General features: G+C 36.5%; 7 protein-coding genes across 13 annotated transcripts; 3 read left to right on the top strand and 4 right to left on the bottom strand.

Moving 5' to 3' along the window:
* The first annotated feature begins 584 nt into the window (after positions 1-584).
* Positions 585-5,524, top strand: LOC106777108 (probable RNA helicase SDE3). Of its 2 annotated transcripts, none has more exons than XM_014664628.2 (5): positions 585-725; positions 1,231-2,040; positions 2,136-2,303; positions 3,269-4,723; positions 5,042-5,524. In XM_014664628.2, the coding sequence occupies exons 2-5, from the start codon at positions 1,264-1,266 to the stop codon at positions 5,309-5,311; spliced, it is 2,670 nt and encodes an 889-aa protein (XP_014520114.1). In that variant the 5' UTR covers positions 585-725; positions 1,231-1,263; the 3' UTR covers positions 5,312-5,524. The 2 variants fall into 2 exon arrangements, with proteins under 2 accessions (XP_014520114.1, XP_014520115.1); XM_014664629.2 differs by lacking the exon at positions 585-725 and adding an exon at positions 772-884.
* A 113-nt stretch (positions 5,525-5,637) lies between these two features.
* On the bottom strand, positions 5,638-7,179 carry LOC111240533 (non-specific lipid transfer protein GPI-anchored 2). 2 transcript variants are annotated; one of them, XM_022775555.1, is made up of 2 exons: positions 6,799-7,179; positions 5,638-6,660 (listed from the first exon to the last, which is right to left on the bottom strand). In XM_022775555.1, exons 1-2 carry the CDS (start codon positions 7,112-7,114, stop codon positions 6,572-6,574), a joined length of 405 nt encoding a protein of 134 aa, XP_022631276.1. In that variant the 5' UTR covers positions 7,115-7,179; the 3' UTR covers positions 5,638-6,571. The 2 variants fall into 2 exon arrangements, with proteins under 2 accessions (XP_022631276.1, XP_022631275.1); XM_022775554.1 differs by having other exon boundaries at positions 6,757-7,179.
* Positions 7,180-8,369: 1,190 nt separating this feature from the next.
* LOC106776950 (non-specific lipid-transfer protein-like protein At2g13820) lies at positions 8,370-10,434 on the bottom strand. Its single transcript, XM_014664432.2, has 4 exons — positions 9,038-10,434; positions 8,922-8,948; positions 8,778-8,825; positions 8,370-8,695 (listed from the first exon to the last, which is right to left on the bottom strand). The coding sequence occupies exons 1-4, from the start codon at positions 9,363-9,365 to the stop codon at positions 8,517-8,519; spliced, it is 582 nt and encodes a 193-aa protein (XP_014519918.1). The 5' UTR covers positions 9,366-10,434; the 3' UTR covers positions 8,370-8,516.
* On the bottom strand, positions 9,366-15,532 carry LOC106776948 (protein CDC73 homolog). Of its 5 annotated transcripts, XR_002666042.1 has the most exons (5): positions 14,458-15,532; positions 14,275-14,360; positions 14,052-14,169; positions 12,465-12,617; positions 12,151-12,395 (listed from the first exon to the last, which is right to left on the bottom strand). XR_002666042.1 is itself a non-coding variant. In XM_022775967.1 (4 exons), exons 1-3 carry the CDS (start codon positions 15,455-15,457, stop codon positions 14,077-14,079), a joined length of 1,179 nt encoding a protein of 392 aa, XP_022631688.1. In that variant the 5' UTR covers positions 15,458-15,532; the 3' UTR covers positions 9,366-9,389; positions 14,052-14,076. The 5 variants fall into 5 exon arrangements, 4 of the variants coding, with proteins under 4 accessions (XP_022631688.1, XP_022631687.1, XP_022631686.1 ...); XM_022775967.1 differs by lacking the exons at positions 12,151-12,395; positions 12,465-12,617 and adding an exon at positions 9,366-9,389; XM_022775966.1 differs by lacking the exon at positions 12,465-12,617.
* LOC106776951 (non-specific lipid-transfer protein-like protein At2g13820) lies at positions 10,425-11,262 on the top strand. Its single transcript, XM_014664433.2, has 3 exons — positions 10,425-10,768; positions 10,965-11,021; positions 11,138-11,262. Exons 1-3 carry the CDS (start codon positions 10,447-10,449, stop codon positions 11,260-11,262), a joined length of 504 nt encoding a protein of 167 aa, XP_014519919.1. The 5' UTR covers positions 10,425-10,446.
* Positions 11,451-11,841, top strand: LOC111240542 (glycine-rich protein 5-like). The gene is made up of 2 exons (XM_022775627.1): positions 11,451-11,457; positions 11,558-11,841. Exons 1-2 carry the CDS (start codon positions 11,451-11,453, stop codon positions 11,839-11,841), a joined length of 291 nt encoding a protein of 96 aa, XP_022631348.1.
* Positions 15,533-15,863: 331 nt separating the features above from the next.
* Positions 15,864-16,926, bottom strand: LOC106777452 (uncharacterized protein At2g34160). Its single transcript, XM_014665034.2, has 5 exons — positions 16,736-16,926; positions 16,568-16,616; positions 16,304-16,366; positions 16,160-16,224; positions 15,864-16,057 (listed from the first exon to the last, which is right to left on the bottom strand). Exons 1-5 carry the CDS (start codon positions 16,874-16,876, stop codon positions 15,977-15,979), a joined length of 399 nt encoding a protein of 132 aa, XP_014520520.1. The 5' UTR covers positions 16,877-16,926; the 3' UTR covers positions 15,864-15,976.
* Positions 16,927-18,719: the final 1,793 nt, after the last annotated feature.

Consider the following 18,719-nt stretch of genomic DNA (forward strand, 5'->3'; position numbering starts at 1 on the left):
TGTTAGGCTTATATACAGTTAACTTATATTTATCTAAGTTTCATTTATTGCAATGTTAGGCTTATATAAAAAAATTATGCTTTCAAATGTACTTTTATTTAAATTTAAATATACATCTTAGAGAGATTCTTTAGATAATAATTTGAATGATTTTATTCTTCCTTGAATGACCAAAGTCAAACATTTATGTTACGAAAGAAATAGTAAATTTTTGAGTTTGCAATTATGATTTTTAATTGCCAGAATAAATTATTTTTCACGAAATTGACTGACTAATTTAAGAAGTTAGAAGTTATCGTTGTATGAATCGCATTTAAATATCTAAAATAACTCACAAAATAAATTTATTAGTTATTTTCTATCATATAGTTTTTATTTTCTAAAAAATTGCCATATGTATGTATATGGTGATTTTTAGATACCTTGATATTCATACGAAGATATCTAAAAATAAACAAATTATATACATACATGCAACGTCACATGTAACTATTTACATGTGTACACGCACGTAAAGAAAACCATATAAAGTAATTATATATTTAAGGTAACAATAATTATTTTAAAAATGAAAGAAAAATGAAAAAAGAAAAAAAGAAAAAAAGAAAAAAAAGGAGTGAAGGATGAAAAGTTGGGAGTTGAGTAGGTTCATTTGACAGTGGCTATGGAGTGTGAATAATAAGGGATTTCGCAAATTTCTCTTTTTTCAAAACTTGGTTGCTAAGGTAAGGAATAAGGGAAACGAGGGTTTTGATCTTCTTTCTGTTACTGTCTTCATCATTGTTGCTGTTTCAGATTGTTCATTGATTCGCTTTCTAAGCAATCATTTACTTGATCCTTCGTTTTCCGTTTTATGCTCTTAATCCATGCAGCTTTAGTTTTAGGTATTGCGTTTTTTTTTTCTTCGTTTAGCCTCGGACTGTTTACTCAAACGGCTTCCTTTCTGGGGTTATTACTTGTACGTTTGGTCAAGCATAAGATTATATCTGTTGTAGGATGATAATTTAGTTTAAGTAATGGAAATTAGGTTATGTAATTTAAGAATGAATTTGGATTTCCATTTACTCACCAGGGGAGATTTTTAAAAAATGCACTGTGTCTGTTTTGTAGTTTACTCGAGGGGAACGAAACCTTGTCGTTTTGTGGTTTCCCTTTCTCATAATTTCACTTGTGTTGTTGGTTTGGCTGAAATGTTGTGTTGTATTTATTTTTGGGTGATGATTTGTGTAGAGACAACTTTGAGGCGGTGTACAGCAGTTTCCGATGAGTACTGCCGGGTGGTCAGATGAGGAACGCTCTGTCATTGGAGATAAGGCTGAAATTGGGTTTCTAGATTTTGAGGAAGAGAGATCTGTTTGCAGTGACTTTGATTATGAAGGGGCTCCTGTTGTTGTATCTGCCCCATTTCCATTTGTGGATGGCAAGCCTCAATCTGTATATATAGGGGACACTGCTGTGGATTTAATAACCGTTAGGAATACTACTGATGAACCAGTGGACCTGTGGAGTGTTCATATTTTTGCCTCAAATCCTACGGATAGTTTCACTCTCTCTCTTACAGAACCTCTACCGGAAAATTCAAATGCAGATGGAGAACAGAGCTGCTTAGAATCTTTCACTTTGGAGGACAGGGTGCTTCAACCTCGTGAAAACTTGAAAGTATGGCTGTCTTGCAAGACAAAAGAAATTGGCATGTGCTCATCAGTCATATATTTTGATGCTGGAGATGAAAAAATTGAAAGGGTGGTTTTCCTCTTAGTTGAAGACAAAATCTCCAAGTCTTTGGCTGCTAAGAGGCCCTATTCAAGAGCAAAGAAAAAGGACAAATTTGTTGTGGATAATTATGTTCCAGGCTCACGTCCTCCAGCGAAGCCAACTCGAAGATACATAAACAGGCTTCCAGTATATCACATTCCCAGGGACATGAGAGAGTTGCTTGAGAATAATCAGATCCCTCAAGTTGTTGAAGAAGGTCTTACTGGAAGGACTTATTCATCTTATTTCAAAACATTAATAATAATGGAAGAGATCCAGTTGGAGGTAATCTTATTTTATATACTTTAAGTTGCTATAAGTCATAAAAAACCTACTGATCTTGTTTCTTTTAATTCATTGTCTCTGACTTCTATTTTCAGGAAGACATGAGGATTTATGATATGGAATCTATATCGATGAGAAAGAGGAACAATCGATTTTTGTCTATGGAGGTTCCTGGGCTTGCTGAGAGAAGACCATCTCTGGTTCATGGGGATCGTATATTTGTTAAGCTCGCATATGATAATAGCAACAGACAGCCTTATGAGGTTTGGTCCTTGTATATTTTCTTTGTGTGATAAGAGCCTGATCTGGTAGATCGTAAAAGCACATGTCTTTGTGATAGTGTTATCTTGATCATCGGCCATAGAATGACATCTCATTTGTGTTGATGTTTGTATGATGGAGATATTTGTAATGTATAAGTCATCTTCCCTATCAACGGCACAACTCTTGCATTTCATCTCTGCATTTCAGGGCAGCTAAGATAGATTAAACCACTCTTGCAGTGATTTTCCTGAGTGTAGGTCGTAAACCTTGAATAAAATTAAAGCCAGATATTATTACGAAATTGTTGAATAAAACAAGTGATCACTTTGTCTAATAGATTTGACATGTCTATCCTTTTTTCTCTTGTACCCATGCTAGTCTTCTGGGATCCAATTGTGGGGGATGGAATGGAAAGCAAACTGTTTATTTTCATGTGTATGAACATTGAAACAATTTAGAAAAATAAAATAAAAGCTTGATGAAAGAAAGAAGAAACATATAGGGACTTTTTTTTTTACTTGACGGAACGACCTAGACATAATAGTCTGCAGAAAATGCAGTATATGAATTGCAATATCCAAGCGAATGAAGACAAGTTCAGCAATGAGGACAAGATGTTGTATTGATTTGCATGATTATAATTGCGAAATGATTTCTATAACCATGTGTATGATCTTTGGAGAAATCAAACGTGCTGTTTATTTTGAGGAAATGATTGCATTATATTTGGCAGCTTAATGAATAATATTTTAAAAATTAATCAATCATTTCCCATAATTCAATTATTTGTAACAAGCAACTTTGTCTAAATAGGGGAGTTCTGTTATTCATTAATTTTGTACATCTTTTATTTTTCAGTCCTAAATATATAATTATCAAATTTACTTTCCATTATTCTACAAATGTATTTATCATTTACAGTTAGCACTCTTCTCTCTATAAAATTGTATGTGAATTTCTCCAGGGCTTTATCCACCGAGTTGAAGCTGATGAAATTTATTTGAAGTTTGATCCTGAATATAACCTTTACCATTACCACAAGGACGAAAATACATATGATGTTCACTTCACCTATAACAGGATCAATATGAGAAGGCTATATCAAGCAGCTGAGGCAACAGAAAACTTGGGTACCGACATCCTCTTTCCATCTACATCAAAAAAGAGACACATTAAAACTACTGCTCTAGTACCCATATCTGGTACTTTTAACGAGGAGCAAATTTGTTCAATCAAAATGATTCTTGGTTGCAAAGGTGCCCCACCTTATTTGATTCATGGACCCCCTGGTACGGGAAAGACAAGGACAATAGTAGAAACAATCCTGCAGCTCTACAAATATCACAAGAATGCTCGGATTCTTGTGTGTGCACCCTCAAATAGTGCAGCAGACTACATACTGGAGAGACTCCTTACTCAACAGGACATTGAGTTGCGAGAAAATGAAATATTCAGGCTCAATGCATCTACCAGGCCATACGAAGATGTTAAACCAGAAATTATCCGCTTCTGCTTCTTTGATGATATGGTATTTAAGTGTCCCCCAGTGAACGCCCTCAGTTATTATAAGATCATAATATCCACATATATGAGTGCGTCTCTTCTTTATGCTGAAGATGTTGCCCGTGGTCACTTTTCCCATATTTTTTTGGACGAGGCTGGCCAAGCTTCTGAACCTGAAACCTTGATCCCTGTATCCCACCTCTGCACAATGAAAACTGTTGTTGTTCTGGCTGGAGACCAATTGCAATTGGGTCCAGTAATATATTCCAAGAAAGCAGATGAGTTTGGTTTGGGGGTTTCATATATGGAACGATTGTCTGGACTCCCGCTATATGCCAGTGGAGATACTAATTATGTAACACGATTGGTTCGGAACTATCGATGTCACCCAGCAATATTGCATCTTCCTTCAAAGTTGTTCTATTGTGGGGAATTGCTTGCTTGTAGAGATTCCACAACTTTCCTGACGATGGGGGAGTTGCTACCTAATAAGGAATTCCCTATTCTTTTCTGTGGCATCCAAGGATGCGATGAAAGAGAAGGAAATAACCCATCGTGGTTTAACCGCATTGAAGCCAGTAAGGTTATAGAAGTTGTCAATAGACTGATTGTAGGAGGGAACATAAAGGAGGAAAACATTGGCATAATAACTCCATATAGGCAACAAGTGTCAAAAATAAAACAGACACTTGAAAATCTAGATATGCCTAACATCAAAGTGGGTAGTGTCGAGCAATTCCAAGGACAAGAGAAGGAGGTTATTATCATATCAACAGTTCGATCAACTATCAAACATAACGAGTTTGACAGAGTCCACTGTCTTGGCTTTTTGAGCAATTATAGAAGGTTTAACGTGGCTATAACTCGTGCTATATCATTGCTGGTTATAATTGGGAATCCGCATATAATCTGCAAGGTAATTTCCTTTCACCCAACAAATTGTGACTATCTTAATTATCTAAAAGAAGAAAAAAATTGGATGATCCCAAAGGAACCCAACTACCAAAGCTCTCTAATGTAGCCAAAGAGTAGAAGTTAAGTGAGTAAGAAAACGACTTATGTGGGATTTCCACTTCCATCATTCACTTCATTAATTGTTCAGTTTATCTCTTTAGCAGGATAATTATGGTTACAAAATATTCAATTATGTCAATAATATTAAAACAGGTTCAAACAATGATCCCCTGATAGCCATGGTTGTTTGTGAAATTGTTCTTCATTTGTCATTTTGCAGGATGAAAATTGGAGCCAAATGTTGTGGTACTGTGTAGACAATTCATCTTACCAGGGTTGTTCTCTTCCTGAAAGGGTGGAACCTTATGACGATGAGGACACTGGAGAGAATCCATACTCGACTGAAGATAATGCGTGGCCCTCAAATAACGCAGAATGGGGTCAAGATTCATCAAACAATGCAGAATGGGACCAAGATTCTTCCCAGATAGGGCTCCCTAAACCTGTTACCGATGAAGCTGAGTGGTCTGATGGCTGGAGAAGTAATTAATCCAGCACGTCGGACTACTTGGACTTGATATTTTAATGTCTATACTCCATTTTTGTCTGTTTATATTCCTTACGTGCAGTTAGATACCAGATTCTGAATTCCCCCAGGTTTTGTGCAAGTTTAGCTTTTAGGTGATGCTTCTGGAACTTGGTTTTCTCAATGAGTTGTTCTGGTTTTTAACCGCCGTTTATCACCAGAAAAGGTTTTCTGCGATCTCAATCTTGTGTTTGGCCGTAAAGTTTATCATGAATGCACGACACAAGATAAAGAAAATGAAATAATAAAGGGTTTTATCTGGATGAATTTATGTTAAATTTAGTCTGCATGAATATGTGAGTACCTGTAGCAGTTGAAATAATAAAGAGGAAACAGAATAAGTTTTTTCATTAGTTAGTTTCAATCTGCAGAATTTACTATTTAATATAGCCCTTCAACCAGTTATCTGAAATCTGATTTTTATTTACAAAAACGGTGTGAAATCTGATATATTATGAAGAAAAAAAAAACGAACATGGATGAGTACACCCTAACGAGAATTCAAAAAATTAAAAAAAGTGAAAAGAAAAAATCACAAATAACTGAAGTTGTGATACGAAAGTCGTGCTGGGGAAGACGATGGCTCCTTCATTTTAAAGTCATACTAACTAATATTTTTTCATAATCTATCCATTTCCATAAAATCTCAACAAATTTACACCATTTTCGTTAATAAACCAAAGTCTCAAACGTGAAATTCATGTAAACAAAGAAAAAACATGCATGCAAACGAAATTGGGATTAGAAACAAGATCTGTGAAGGGTGGAAAGTGTTATAATATTGCATGCATGAATAACAAGAACATTCATTCTGTACTGAAATTGGATTGTAGCAACATGGAGAATATTATTCAACCATTCATCCTATATGATCTTGAAAAAACAACGATGAGAGTAAGAAAAGATCACGTGTTGTGGAGTGTAGAGAAGATGGCCAAGAATACTGAGAAAGTGAAGAATGGAATGAGGGTTGAAGAAGAAGAGTGTCTGTGAGAAACCGTTCCTGCTCCACCGTTTAAAACTGGTGAACTTCTCCCAGAAGATTCTCCTTCATCGCCGGACCCTGACTTTCCCCTTCCTCTTCCTCCTCCTCTTCCTCCTCCTCCTCCTCTTCCTCCTCCTCTTCCTCCTCCTCCTGCTCCTGCCCATACATGAATATTGTTAAAGATAATAATAATAACGACGTGGTTCTTGTTTAGATATATATCATGTCTTTGAAAGCAGTTAACGACAGAAGAAAATGAAAGACTCACTGACAGAAGTTCCCAGAGTTTGATTCGATGCGGCGGCGAGAGGAGGCAGAGCAGAAGAATCTGTAAAAGAAAAGGAAGAAGAACGGCATGCAAAGAAAGTTAACGTGGGATTGTGAAGAAAGAAAGAGAAAGAGAAAGAAAGAAGAAAGAAAGTACTTGAACAAAGAGAGGGAAAAGAGGTTGAGAATGGAGACGGACAAAGGGAAGAGAGAGAGAAGAGTCTCGTCGTGTTGAGAGGGAAGCCAAGAATCAGAGGGTCGCCGACAACGTAGCAGAGGCAAACCGATTCTACCGCCCTTGAGAACGCCATGCAGCACTTCTCCGAAGGACTTTCTGTCAGGTTGTTCGGCGGATACGACACGTATGCCAGACATCCTGAAAACGCTATTAGATCCTCCCTGCACCCCTCCGCTATCGCCGCCGCCGCCGCCGCTGCGGAGCTCACCAACACCACGAGCACCAACGCTGACGCTGCTGAATTATTCATCACCATCGATACCACTTCTGCTGTCATTTACCACTTCAACTAAATCTTGCACATTCTCGTCTCTTTCACCCTTAAATATTTTCTGTTGTCATCAATACATCCTAACGGAAAATAATTATGATAAATATTCTCTTGAATTCACCTAATAAATATAATTATAACACGACAACAAGAAATTAATTACACCATAATAAATATAATTATGAATATAATACACTACAAACTCCATTGGATATAATAATGGATTAAATAGTGAATATTTGACCAATTGACCATATTAATCAATTAATTACAATTATAATTTTTTATTCACCTCTCTCTATAAATATAATTTATTATGAGAAAGATTATTTACTACTCACTTTTATTTCTTCATATTTATTGAGTTTTATTCACTTTAAAAATGTGTTCTAACGAGTAATTAAAAAAACAACAAAATTACATAGTATATAATTGCTCTTTCCTTGTTCCTTACTCTCTTTATTTTGAGTAATAATATCATGTCACATTTTTACATTCATTTAACATATAATATAAGGGTAAAATAATTCAAAAAGTGTAAAGTTTTGTAATCTTTTTTAAAAAAAAAAGTAAAAATAAGTAAAAATAGTGTCAAGTGAATGTAAAAAATTTAAATGTATCAAAGAATCATTTCTCTTTTATTTTTTCACTCACTCTATTTTTATTTTTTACCTCCTAAAGACATTATGGAAAGAGTTACATTAATAGAAAGAATTAAGTGAGTCAAAGAATTATTTTTCTACTTTTAAAGAGTTACATTAATAAAAAAATTAAGTGTCAAAGAATATTTTTCTATTTTTAAAGAATATCAATATCTTAACATATCAAATACATTCATTTGAGACCGTATCATATTATTGATTTGTAAAATGGTACAATATAATTAGCTGAATAAAGCTATTATTCGAATTCACAGCATGCCGTTTCAATGTTAAAGTGGATAACGTGTTAAAGAATTATTATTCATTTTTAAATTAATGGACAGAAAGACCAAAAAATAATGCCTCATTTTTGTTTTTTTAATTAAATTAGTGTGTAACCAATAAATTGGTGAACACCTAAAAAAGTCAAATATTGATTTTAAGATGATAGAAAATTGGATTGCTGAGGAACAGAAGATAAATTTAATAGTTACTACTTCTAATTTATAAGGCAAGGATTTTAAGATTTTCACAAAATTGACGTAGTCCTGTGGTTGCATTAACGAATGGAATTGTTGGTTCATTAGAAGTAATAAAACTCAATAAGCTTCTGGAATGGATGAAGTAACAGTAATGTAATTTGTTATCCATGCATTCATATACATTACAACACAAACATGAAATGCTTTTCATTTGGTAAATACTCCCCCAATGTGGGTGGGTCTGAAACAATCTGATAAAAATCGAAAGCAACAACCTAGTAGTGCTTAAAGAACAGCAAATCCTAATGCAATTAATATAACTGAAGGTAGGAAGCGGTTAGATGAAACAGCAGATGATGGAGTGAGATCAGAACGTCCACTTCCAGTTGTTGTAGAAGATGGAGTCAAAGGAGGGTTTGTGTCAGATACTGGTGCCAAGGAAGGTGGGGGAAGTATGGCGGAAGCTGTTCAAAGAAAAAGAAAATGCTGACATTAGACTCAATCAAACTTTAGAAGCTATTGAAAAACTGCATGATATTCTTTTACCTTGAGGACTAAGAGATGGGGAAAGAGATGGCCCAAAAGCAGCTGGTCCTGCAAATATAAATAAAAACCACTCAAAGCATTGGTTAGAATGGAAAGATTAAACTTTTATACTTAATATGGTAAGTTTTAGGAAAATGAGACTACCTGGAGCTGGAAGTGGTGAAGCTGAGGCTGAAAAATAACCAAAAAAATCATCTTTTAGCTTCATGGATAAACAGAATGAAAAGAATGAAAATGAGTGTATATATATATATACATACTTTTGCACTGAAGTGGAAGACGAGGCATGTTGCAAGCACGAGGAAGAGAGATGGCCAAGGTTCGGTTGATTGGTATTGTAAAGGGGACATTGCCGGTGACAATGAGACACAAACAGTCCATGCCAGTACTTGTGAGGGACTTGATGGAATTGCAGCACTCAGATGTAGGTGAAGTGCCATTGGCACTGCTATTTGTGAGGAAATTCATACAAGGGTTAAACACACTGTTTATCATTGATCCGCTGCATGGCGTGGTCACCTGAGCTTTGGCTGGTGCAGCTATCATCACCATGGCTAATACTACAGTTAGGTACACAAAACGCTCCATTCTTTTGGTGTTTTGGGGTTTGTTCTGTTCAAAATTACAGTTCCGTTAATGGGAAAGTGCAGGATAAGCAAGTTCATGGAGAGAGGGGAAATAAATAGAGGTTTTGTTGTAGCTGGTTTAAAAGCTCAACTGCCATCACCAATAAATGAAAAATGTGTAGAGTTGGATTAGGTAGCATTGGTATGTTGTAAATTTAGAATCTCTACAATGACATGTAAAAGGTCAAATCAAATCATTGTTTATTTATTAGGTGAGCTGTTTAGTTGGATAACCTTGGATAACCGAATCTTAGTAGTTCATCTCTACTTCCTGCCATTTCTATGCTTTTTTATAACATACTTTCTCCTGTCGGTTAAAAAAAATAACTTATCCAACTTCCATTAAACTTACTCAATTCGTTTAAGTGTACATAATATAGTGTAACTACTTTAAAAACATACTATAATAATATAATAGTATAAATAGATGATTGACGAATTAAATGAAATTGTCATTTAGACGATTTTCAATATATTATTATTGCTTACATAAGAAAAAGGCCTCAACTTTTGTGCAACATACCAGACCCAATTGATTAACCATATATCAAACACTAATGACACATTTTGGTGAAAACATAAACAAGAGGTCGGTAATTGTATGTACATTTTATATGAACTTTTGTGGTTAAAGGAAATAATAAGCAAGAAAAAAGTGTGAGAAAACTGGATAAAAAGTGCGTGCACATGGTGCTTTCTTGATTGGTAGTGTTTTCAAAGTCTACAGCTTTGTAAACATAAAGACATTATAGAGGGTAGCCTCAGATGCTTTAGTCGGTCATCTGTTTAACCGAACTGTCTTTAGAAATTTGCACTAACGCATAAAAATCCAAAAGTTTGAATACCTAACAAAATATAATGCCGCCACCAAATACCAAACAGGTCGCGTTGGAACGAGTAGGAGGAGTGGTTCACCCACATCACCTTACCATTGTCATTTTCTTCACCCTTTTCCCTACAAAAACCCATGCTTCGTTCTTCCAAAACCATCCTCATCCACAATATCACATACCACAAAAAAGTAATTGCATCAAACAATTCAAATGGCTCACACAACAATGGATACGGGTTTGGTTTTGGTGGTGATTGCCATGCTGTGTGCAGGAGCTGCAGCTCAAACGAGTTGCACAAATGTGTTAGTGAGCCTGTCACCGTGTCTCAATTATATCACGGGGAATTCTTCAACTCCATCCCAAGGATGCTGCTCACAGCTTTCCAGTGTGGTACGCTCACAACCACAATGCCTGTGTCAGGTTCTTAGTGGTGGCGGATCATCACTGGGGATCAACATCAATCAAACTCAAGCTCTGGCCTTGCCAGGTGCTTGCAAGGTGCAGACACCACCCACCAGTCAGTGTAACAGTGGTAAGTAGAACAACAACTCCTATTTTATAGAATACAAGAAAAAAAAGAGGATTCTCTAGTTAAACGTGTATCAAACCTGAGTATGGTGTATGGAGGCAATGAATATAACAAAATAAGAACTATAAAACAATAAGATAACCATAATTTATTTTGATCTAAATTCTTCTGCTAACTTGACATGTTTTGTTCATTACAGGAGCTGCTTCACCACCAACAGGAGCAGTAGCTGAATCACCAAATTCTGTTCCATCAGGTATTGAATGTTACTTCTCCACATTTTTAGATAGTATTTTGGTTGATGCTTCACGGTGTCATTACCCAATTTGCCCCTTGTCGTTGGTAACCATTCATGTTGACATTCACTTGTAGGAGGCGGATCCAAAACCCTACCCACAACTGATGACGGCTCTTCCGCCGGGAATTCCATCAAGTTATCAATTCCTCTGATACTTATTTTGGCAGCAACTTATGTCTCAACTTTCACAACATACTGATCCTATAATCAGTTATTTGCCATTTGTTATTTTTTTGCATGTTTGGCAATTGTCCTTGTTTTCCAATCATTCGCTATTATTGAGTCTCCTTGGGTTGAAGGGTGTTCAATCTATTCATTCGTGACCCTACTGGGTTACATGGTTTTGTAGAAGGAGAGATATTTGCTCCCTATCCATTATCAATAAAGATGGTTTGTAACTAGTGGTTTGCCATTATAATTTACTATCCAGAGCATACACTGGCAATGAAACGAAATCAACTCTTGACAGAAACTGAATTTATCCACTGTAAAAGGCAACCCAACTATAAAAGTGCACCTTAAATCACGAGAGGATGGGTTGAAATCTCCATCAAATTTGGGAGCTGAGGCTGGGGCTGGGGCTGGGGTTGGGCTGGGCTGGGGCTGTGGTGGGGCTGGGGCTGGGGCTGGGACTGGGACTGGAGCTGGACTGGGGTTGGGATGGGGTTGGGGTTGGGCTGGGGCTGGGACTGGGGCTGGGGTGAGGCTAAGGCTGGGCTGGGACTGGGGCTGGGGTCAGGCTAAGGCTGGGCTGGGACTGGGGCTGGGGTCAGGCTAAGGCTGGGCTGGGACTGGGCTGAGGGTGGGCTTGGGCTGGGGCTGGGCTGTGATGGGGTTGGCTGGGGCTGGTATGTGGTGAATCTTTTAAACCAAATCTCACGGATAACCAAAATATTGATGATTTTGACAGGATAAACCACTTTCCAAGGCACAAAATGAGAAGCAACAATATTGTTTCATTTGCAAAAAGGCTGGTTACGTTTTTCATATAAAAATTATTAAAGGCAATTTGGCATATCAGTTCAGAACCAAAATTCTACAATTGCTACTCGAGTTATCAAATTAACATATAGCACGAGTTAGCATGAAAAGAAAAAAAAGGCTTGGTTACACAATAGAATAACGTAGTCTCAGGAAATGCGCTCAAAGCAGGATAAACAAGTAACATTTCAAAATGCACGCACAGAAACAAAGAAATCAACTGGAGTCCATAAAACCACAAACCCATTTACAGCGCAATGGAGGAATAAGCCCCAAACCAAACGAACTACCTTTGCTATCGCCCCAGCAGCTTCCCTCCACCTTGTTTGATTGAGAAATTACTACATGGTCCTAAACCAAGTAATATTGTGCCGTTAGTTTATTAGAAAATAATATAGAAGACAAGAGAACAAGTTTAACCTCTTTAATCTGTTTCAGATTGTTCTCAGGTTTCTGGCCATCATACAACAAGCGGCTCGGTGGCTGGCATAAAACCTGGCTTACACGCTTAAGAGATTTATATTTCCTTTTCAAACCAGCTCAAGCCACGGCTTAAGCAAGGTAGTCAATAGGCTTCAATTATAGACCATGTAACACAAACACAGATATCAACACTATGATACTATAATCTCCAAAATGTAGGACACTACAACACAAATGCGTTTCTGAACATCATTATGAATTATTTAGTTTCACAATCAAGATTTATATATATTTAAAAATCTATAAAAAGGTTACACAAATATAACAATATGAACATATAGTTGCCAATACAAAACTGATCTAATCTTTCAATCTACAATCTCAAAAGTAAAAAGAGGATTTAATTAATTTCAAACATTTAACCTCTTCTTGGTCGTCATCATTGAAAAAGACGCTATAGTTAAGATTCATCTAAAGACAAATTAAAAACTTCAAAAAATTCAACAATATATGATGATATCATATGAGAATAAATAAAAATGTTCCTGATACTACATAGATAATCTAAATATTCGAGATTATATAGAATTGGCTCCTTATTTCTATAATTATAATATAAACTTACACAAATTTCTAACTGTTAGAATAATTATTAAATTTATGTATGTTAGAATAATTAGCTGTGTATTAGTGGGGTGAGTTTTGTGTGTGTTTTCCAACAAGGTTTAGCTGGTTGCATTATAGCTCCTATAAATGTAACATGAAGATTAGAGGTGTATTAAGCTATTCTAAACCAATTCAAGGCATCTAATATAGATCCACTTATCTCTGTTTTTAATCTCAATATGGTATCAGAGGAACCGATAACCAAAGATTGGGGCTTTCAAATCTGTTTTGCTCAGTTTTGGGAACCAAGGGCATTGAAGAGTGTGTCAGAGTTTCATAGATTACAAAACCTGATGCATTGACAGACTACCACGACATCCAAACAGGGACAGCAGAACAGATGAACAAATAGAGAGCATGTCATGAACCACATGAATGTGGAAAACAAGTTGGGAGGTTAAGATAACCACATTTTATGGAGATAGCTATTAGTGTGTTTGGATAACTGTTTCAAACGGCAAATTTGTCATTTGCACTTTCCAAGGTACTAAACAGAGAAGATCGGTGTTGGATTGAACCTAAGGCGGGCTTAAGTTAGTTTCAACCATTCCCCGACCCATTGTAAATATTAAATGTCTAAATTGAAAGTGTGACAAGATAACTAAACAAATGAATAACAATCTATAACTCTGCAACTCAATCTCCACATCTGGTAATTCCTGATATGGAAAGTGTGACAAGAAACAAAAATACTTCCATGGCTATATGTTCCCAAATAAGCACAGAAATTAACCTTATATGGACAAGAACTTGAGTATAAATTTCACAAATGAATTTGTAAAAGTTCATTGCAGGTGTAAGATTTCCATCCATTATACAAGGGAAAAATACTTATCTCATAATCTGACAAAACATCAATATGACAAGAAGTGCAGTATTGCGGTCCTAAGGAACTTCAAATCAAAACTATGTACGTACATGAACTCTAAATATGGTACAAAAATCAAGAACGTGATCGTGCGCGAACAAATTCTTCTAGTCTTTCCCACACGTCCAATGCAGCCGCCCTGTCTTGATGTCGTTTATTCTTACTAATCTGCAAATGGCAACAAGTTAGAAACATGTTAATCTACAAGTTCAATAGGTGAAAATACAGGAATACAGCAAAGCACTAGATTGATATAATAGAAGAAGAACCCACCGAGATGATCTTGACATTCCACTGCTTGACATTCTTTGCTGACTCCAAACTATCATCTTCAAATCGCATGTAAAATCCAATAACTGCTAGAAAGAATGAATAAAAAAGGGTTACTCACTTACAATCAAAGAGAAGCACTGATTGGCATCGGTATAATGTACAGAAGGAGGGGAGTTGACTTACTTTTGTTGAAAATTTCAACATGGTCCTTGAAAGGCCAGTCCTTAAACTGCCACTCCTTGCCCAAGACGAAAACAGCAACGACCCGATCCCAGTCGTCGGGTTTAAGAGAAGAAGGCTTATCCCTCACTTCATAAGCGGTTACAACCCTATCCCTACTGAGCTTCTTCTGGACAGTGACGCAATCGGGCCTGGCACCTTTCATCTGCTTCACCTTCACATCAGTGGGTATATAAACACCGTCCTCCAAGAACTCCTTCACATTGTAGATAGTGATAAGGGTCTGAAAGGCACTGGGGACCAAGATAATGGGTACGCCTTCTCCAATTTTGGTGCCCTTCAAGAGCATCTTGGGCTTTGGGGTGGGATCGTATCCGCCCATGTCGTCGGAAAACCCTAAACCCCTGTCATCGGCGGTCATCAAGCGACTCTTGGCGACGAGGCCGTCCTTCCGCTGCTGCGACTCCATCCTCTGGCGGTCCTCCTCACGCTTGGTGGCGGAGACGAGGACGCTGTAGAAGTCGCGATTCTTGCACTCGAGGAGGGACTGGCGGTCCTTCAAGGGCCTCTCGACGGAAGTGATGAGAGAGATGAGGTCCAATTTGTCGGGCTGTTCCTGGGGCTGAGGGTGGACCTGGGTCTGCGAAGGGAGGGTGGATTTGGGGGCGAAGGAGGGGTCCTCAGGGCGGTACTCGATGGAATCGGTAGAGGTGAGGGTGCCCTGGAGGTACTGGAGAAGGGGTTTGCGGTCGGGGAGGGTAACGGAGGGGATGCCGACGGCGAAGGTGTTCTGGATGTACTCGGTGTGCTTGAGGTGGTGGTTCTTGATGTAGTGGACTAGGGTTTCCAGAGTGTATCGGTTGCCCTTTGTGGAACGATAAGCTGTCTCCACCCAGCAGGGGAAGGTGTACTCCTCCCCAAATCTGAACTCACCATTGACACGCACTATCTTCTCTACCTCCCCTCTCATCGTAAACTCCCGAAGAGCCGACAGCGGATCCATTGCTTTCCACCTCTGTCACTGCAACCTACGTTAATACGATGGATAGATTCTCTCTGCTTTCTATAGTCACCCTTTTATTCCGTTCAGATTTTATTTTCTTTATATTTCAAATACTTCAATATACAATTTTATTTTCTATTTATCTATAATGGATGTTATCTTTTTATTACATCATTTTACTTTTTAATAAATGAAAAATCTTTTTATTTAATAAACTATGTAATAGTATAATTTATTTTCTTCCATATAATTAGTAATTCCCCACTTAAAATAATGAATATATACATTTAGTTTTAATTAATAAGCATACCTAAATCATAATTATTTGTCAAAAAAAAATCAGAATTTCGTCATCATAATTAGGTAGTTAATTATTATATTACGTACTCAAGTAGTCATTAGCCATTAAAAGAAAATAACGCTGGAGAAATCAAAGGGCAAACCATATGATGATATATACAATGAACACGTTTTACAAGAGTCAAATGGTGATGGCCTTAGGTCAAACTACTCTAACTGCTATGCCTTAGTATCAACAGTGCTTTGATTCTCAATAGTGCTATGTTCCGTATCTGTAGCCTTTCCCAGCAAAATCCCAAGCTGTGTGAAGAAATGAAGTGTTATACTATGGCCATATCCATCCATTAATTAAAAATAGTTGCAGCAAACTGAAAGATTGAGTGATGATAAGGAAAAACCCACCTTAGCCTTCGGAATCCCCCGACCTTCTTTCTCTTCCTTGGAAATAACCGTGGATGTCATGATATCTGTGTCACATACACAAGTCAAACTCAGAATAAAACCTCTGCCTTTCGATGAGCTTCGTAAGTACAAGATTCATCTTACTTTTCTCAATTGCCCACCCGTTACTTTTCAAAATCTCAGAGATGATCACAACAGTTGGAATGGCTGGGATTCAATTCAAGAAAAGGTTAGAAAAACAAAAAAATAATGCAAAATTCGTACGTACAACTTTAACATTGGTGTGATTAGTTTCAATTAAAATATAAAACCTAATCGCAGAAGTGATAGACAAAATCTATTCATCAAGAGGCGCTAAATTGAGAGTTTAAGGAAATAAAACGCACAAACAGATTCAAGAATTTATACCCATGCCCAGTGCACAGAGCTCCACGTCATTGTCCTGCTTTATGTACTTCTGCATCATCAGAAAGAAACACAAGATTGATCAATGGAGCCATTCGAAGCCAATTTCCACAATCCACAAAACTACCTTCAAATGTCGATAGAAAATACGAAGGAGAAAGCGAGAGATACCTTGGCAAGATTGAGGTAGAAGAAGAAAGGTTTCTTAGTTTTCGAAACCTGAATACGGATTATCTTCTTGCCTTTGTCTTTGACGCCGTTAGCATCGGCGTTCTTGTTCTTGGGAGCACCCTCCGTTACCTCTACTGCCATCTCTCTCGCGCGCAGATTTTGCAGTACGCTACTATCACTGAGAACCTTCTTCAACACGAAAATGAAATGGATGCAATATCCTTTGACGGAGACGATTTTATAGGACTTCTTAACCAAACCCAAAAGGACACGGTCCGCTTTTGTTTGTACTCCCTGGGTGTGATGATTACTCTTCTACCCCTTGGTGGAGTAAAAATAATTTATACTTATCTAAATTACTGTTAACTTGTTTTGAAATTTTTTATATTGATTTTGATGAGAATTTTTATAGTGATTGACCATCAGCATAAATAATATTTAATTTTTTAAATTATATATAAGGATCATACACACACACACACACATATATATATATATATATATATATATATATATATATATATATATAATTTTATTTATGTTTTATTCCGTAATTTATTATTAAGTCCGACATCTAATATTTTATATAATTAGTTAAATTATATTTATTTTCATTTGATATTTATAGAATTATAATCTTTGTTTAACGTTAAAAAAATAGTTTAATATTATTGTTTGTAAACGCCATTTAAATCGTTAATGATCGTAATTTGTGTTCAATTAAATTTTGTTTGCAAACGCCATTTAAATCGTTAATAATCAAATGTTCAGTCTTGCAATGAGTGAATGACATATCATTTAACTGTTGACCTATTTTGACTAAAACATCACGCATCAATGAGAGACTACCATGTGACAACCCCTTCACGATCCAAAAATCAGGGTTTCTGAATGCAAGGGAAAGGTTTCCTTACGCCTACACTATGAGAGGAAAATTGAATGGGTTTCAAAATTCAGTAGCGTCGCAATGCGAATCTAGCTCATGGTTGCTTATCTGCGATTTGGTTTCTTTTTACTTGCAGTTTCGAAGAGCAGCTTCAAGATGGCAGGAACAGATGAAGATTGTTGGAGAATGGCGCTTTTGCAACGACGATTCTACTCCAATTGACCTTTTTGTTCTCCGTATTTCCCTTTGTAGGTTGAAGACTTGCAGAGAAGATGAGCTCATGCACGACTCGCTATCTCATTGCGGCAGTCATGGTTGTCGCGACAAGATGTTGATGTCAATTCATAGTGGAGGAAGGGGAAGATGGTCGTGGTGGTGTTTTTGGGTGGTTGCTAGACGGAGAAGATGAACAGAGGTGATGGTGGTTTCGAAATATCTGGAGGTGCGAAGATGGTGGCTGGTTAGGGTTAGGTTAGGTGGTGGCTAGGGTTTCTAGAGGTAGGAAACGATGATGACGTTTCAAGAGTGGTGTGTCACTGATTGCGCAGTTGTACATTTAGCCGTTAACGATTTAAAAAACGTTTGGAAAAATGACTATATTTGAACACAAATTACGATCTTTATGACTGTATTAAAAAAAAATTAGAAAATAATGGTATTAAACTTAAAAAAAATAATGGTATTAAACTTAAAAAAAATATATATAATTTATTTGTTGTGATTTGTTTTTTAAATAAATATATTTAATTAATATATAAAATAGTTGAGAAATGAGAAAAAAATTCTATATCTATTAAAAGTAAAGATAAGATAACGACAAGCATACCTAACTAACTAGTAAGCTGTCATCCCTAATTTTTAATATCATTTAAGATGCTTTTTTTTATCCTTTTTTTCTCTTATGCTTACAAGACCAGTTTTGACATAATTATTTTCTAAGCAAACTAGAGTAAAATGTATGATCTTCAACAAATTTATTCGACCCTTTACTTGTCTTAATATTAATTTAAACATCACCTGTATAGCCATTAATTAAATAATTATCACTTTATCAACTATTTTCTCGTAGACTTTATTACAAAGAACCTATTCAACAAC

This window comes from Vigna radiata, chromosome 11, assembly GCF_000741045.1.
Source record: "Vigna radiata var. radiata cultivar VC1973A chromosome 11, Vradiata_ver6, whole genome shotgun sequence".
Lineage (NCBI taxonomy): Eukaryota > Viridiplantae > Streptophyta > Magnoliopsida > Fabales > Fabaceae > Vigna > Vigna radiata.

Coding starts and splice junctions, on each gene's coding strand:
- LOC106777108 (XM_014664628.2), top strand. CDS start 1,264: ATGAGTACTGCCGGGTGGTCAGATGAGGAACGCTCTGTCATTGGAGAT. Junction 2,041..2,135: donor TGGAAGAGATCCAGTTGGAG/GTAATCTTATTT, acceptor TTCTATTTTCAG/GAAGACATGAGGATTTATGA. Junction 2,304..3,268: donor GCAACAGACAGCCTTATGAG/GTTTGGTCCTTG, acceptor GAATTTCTCCAG/GGCTTTATCCACCGAGTTGA.
- LOC111240533 (XM_022775554.1), bottom strand. CDS start 7,114: ATGACAGCAGAAGTGGTATCGATGGTGATGAATAATTCAGCAGCGTCA. Junction 6,661..6,756: donor TTTTCCCTCTCTTTGTTCAA/GTACTTTCTTTC, acceptor TTTCTTTTACAG/ATTCTTCTGCTCTGCCTCCT.
- LOC106776950 (XM_014664432.2), bottom strand. CDS start 9,365: ATGGAGCGTTTTGTGTACCTAACTGTAGTATTAGCCATGGTGATGATA. Junction 8,949..9,037: donor TCTTCCACTTCAGTGCAAAA/GTATGTATATAT, acceptor GTTATTTTTCAG/CCTCAGCTTCACCACTTCCA. Junction 8,826..8,921: donor TTCACCACTTCCAGCTCCAG/GTAGTCTCATTT, acceptor TTATATTTGCAG/GACCAGCTGCTTTTGGGCCA.
- LOC106776951 (XM_014664433.2), top strand. CDS start 10,447: ATGGCTCACACAACAATGGATACGGGTTTGGTTTTGGTGGTGATTGCC. Junction 10,769..10,964: donor CACCAGTCAGTGTAACAGTG/GTAAGTAGAACA, acceptor TGTTCATTACAG/GAGCTGCTTCACCACCAACA. Junction 11,022..11,137: donor ACCAAATTCTGTTCCATCAG/GTATTGAATGTT, acceptor ATTCACTTGTAG/GAGGCGGATCCAAAACCCTA.
- LOC106776948 (XM_022775967.1), bottom strand. CDS start 15,457: ATGGATCCGCTGTCGGCTCTTCGGGAGTTTACGATGAGAGGGGAGGTA. Junction 14,361..14,457: donor TGTTGAAATTTTCAACAAAA/GTAAGTCAACTC, acceptor CATTCTTTCTAG/CAGTTATTGGATTTTACATG. Junction 14,170..14,274: donor GGAATGTCAAGATCATCTCG/GTGGGTTCTTCT, acceptor TGCCATTTGCAG/ATTAGTAAGAATAAACGACA.
- LOC106777452 (XM_014665034.2), bottom strand. CDS start 16,876: ATGGCAGTAGAGGTAACGGAGGGTGCTCCCAAGAACAAGAACGCCGAT. Junction 16,617..16,735: donor TCTACCTCAATCTTGCCAAG/GTATCTCTCGCT, acceptor CTGATGATGCAG/AAGTACATAAAGCAGGACAA. Junction 16,367..16,567: donor GCTCTGTGCACTGGGCATGG/GTATAAATTCTT, acceptor ATTGAATCCCAG/CCATTCCAACTGTTGTGATC.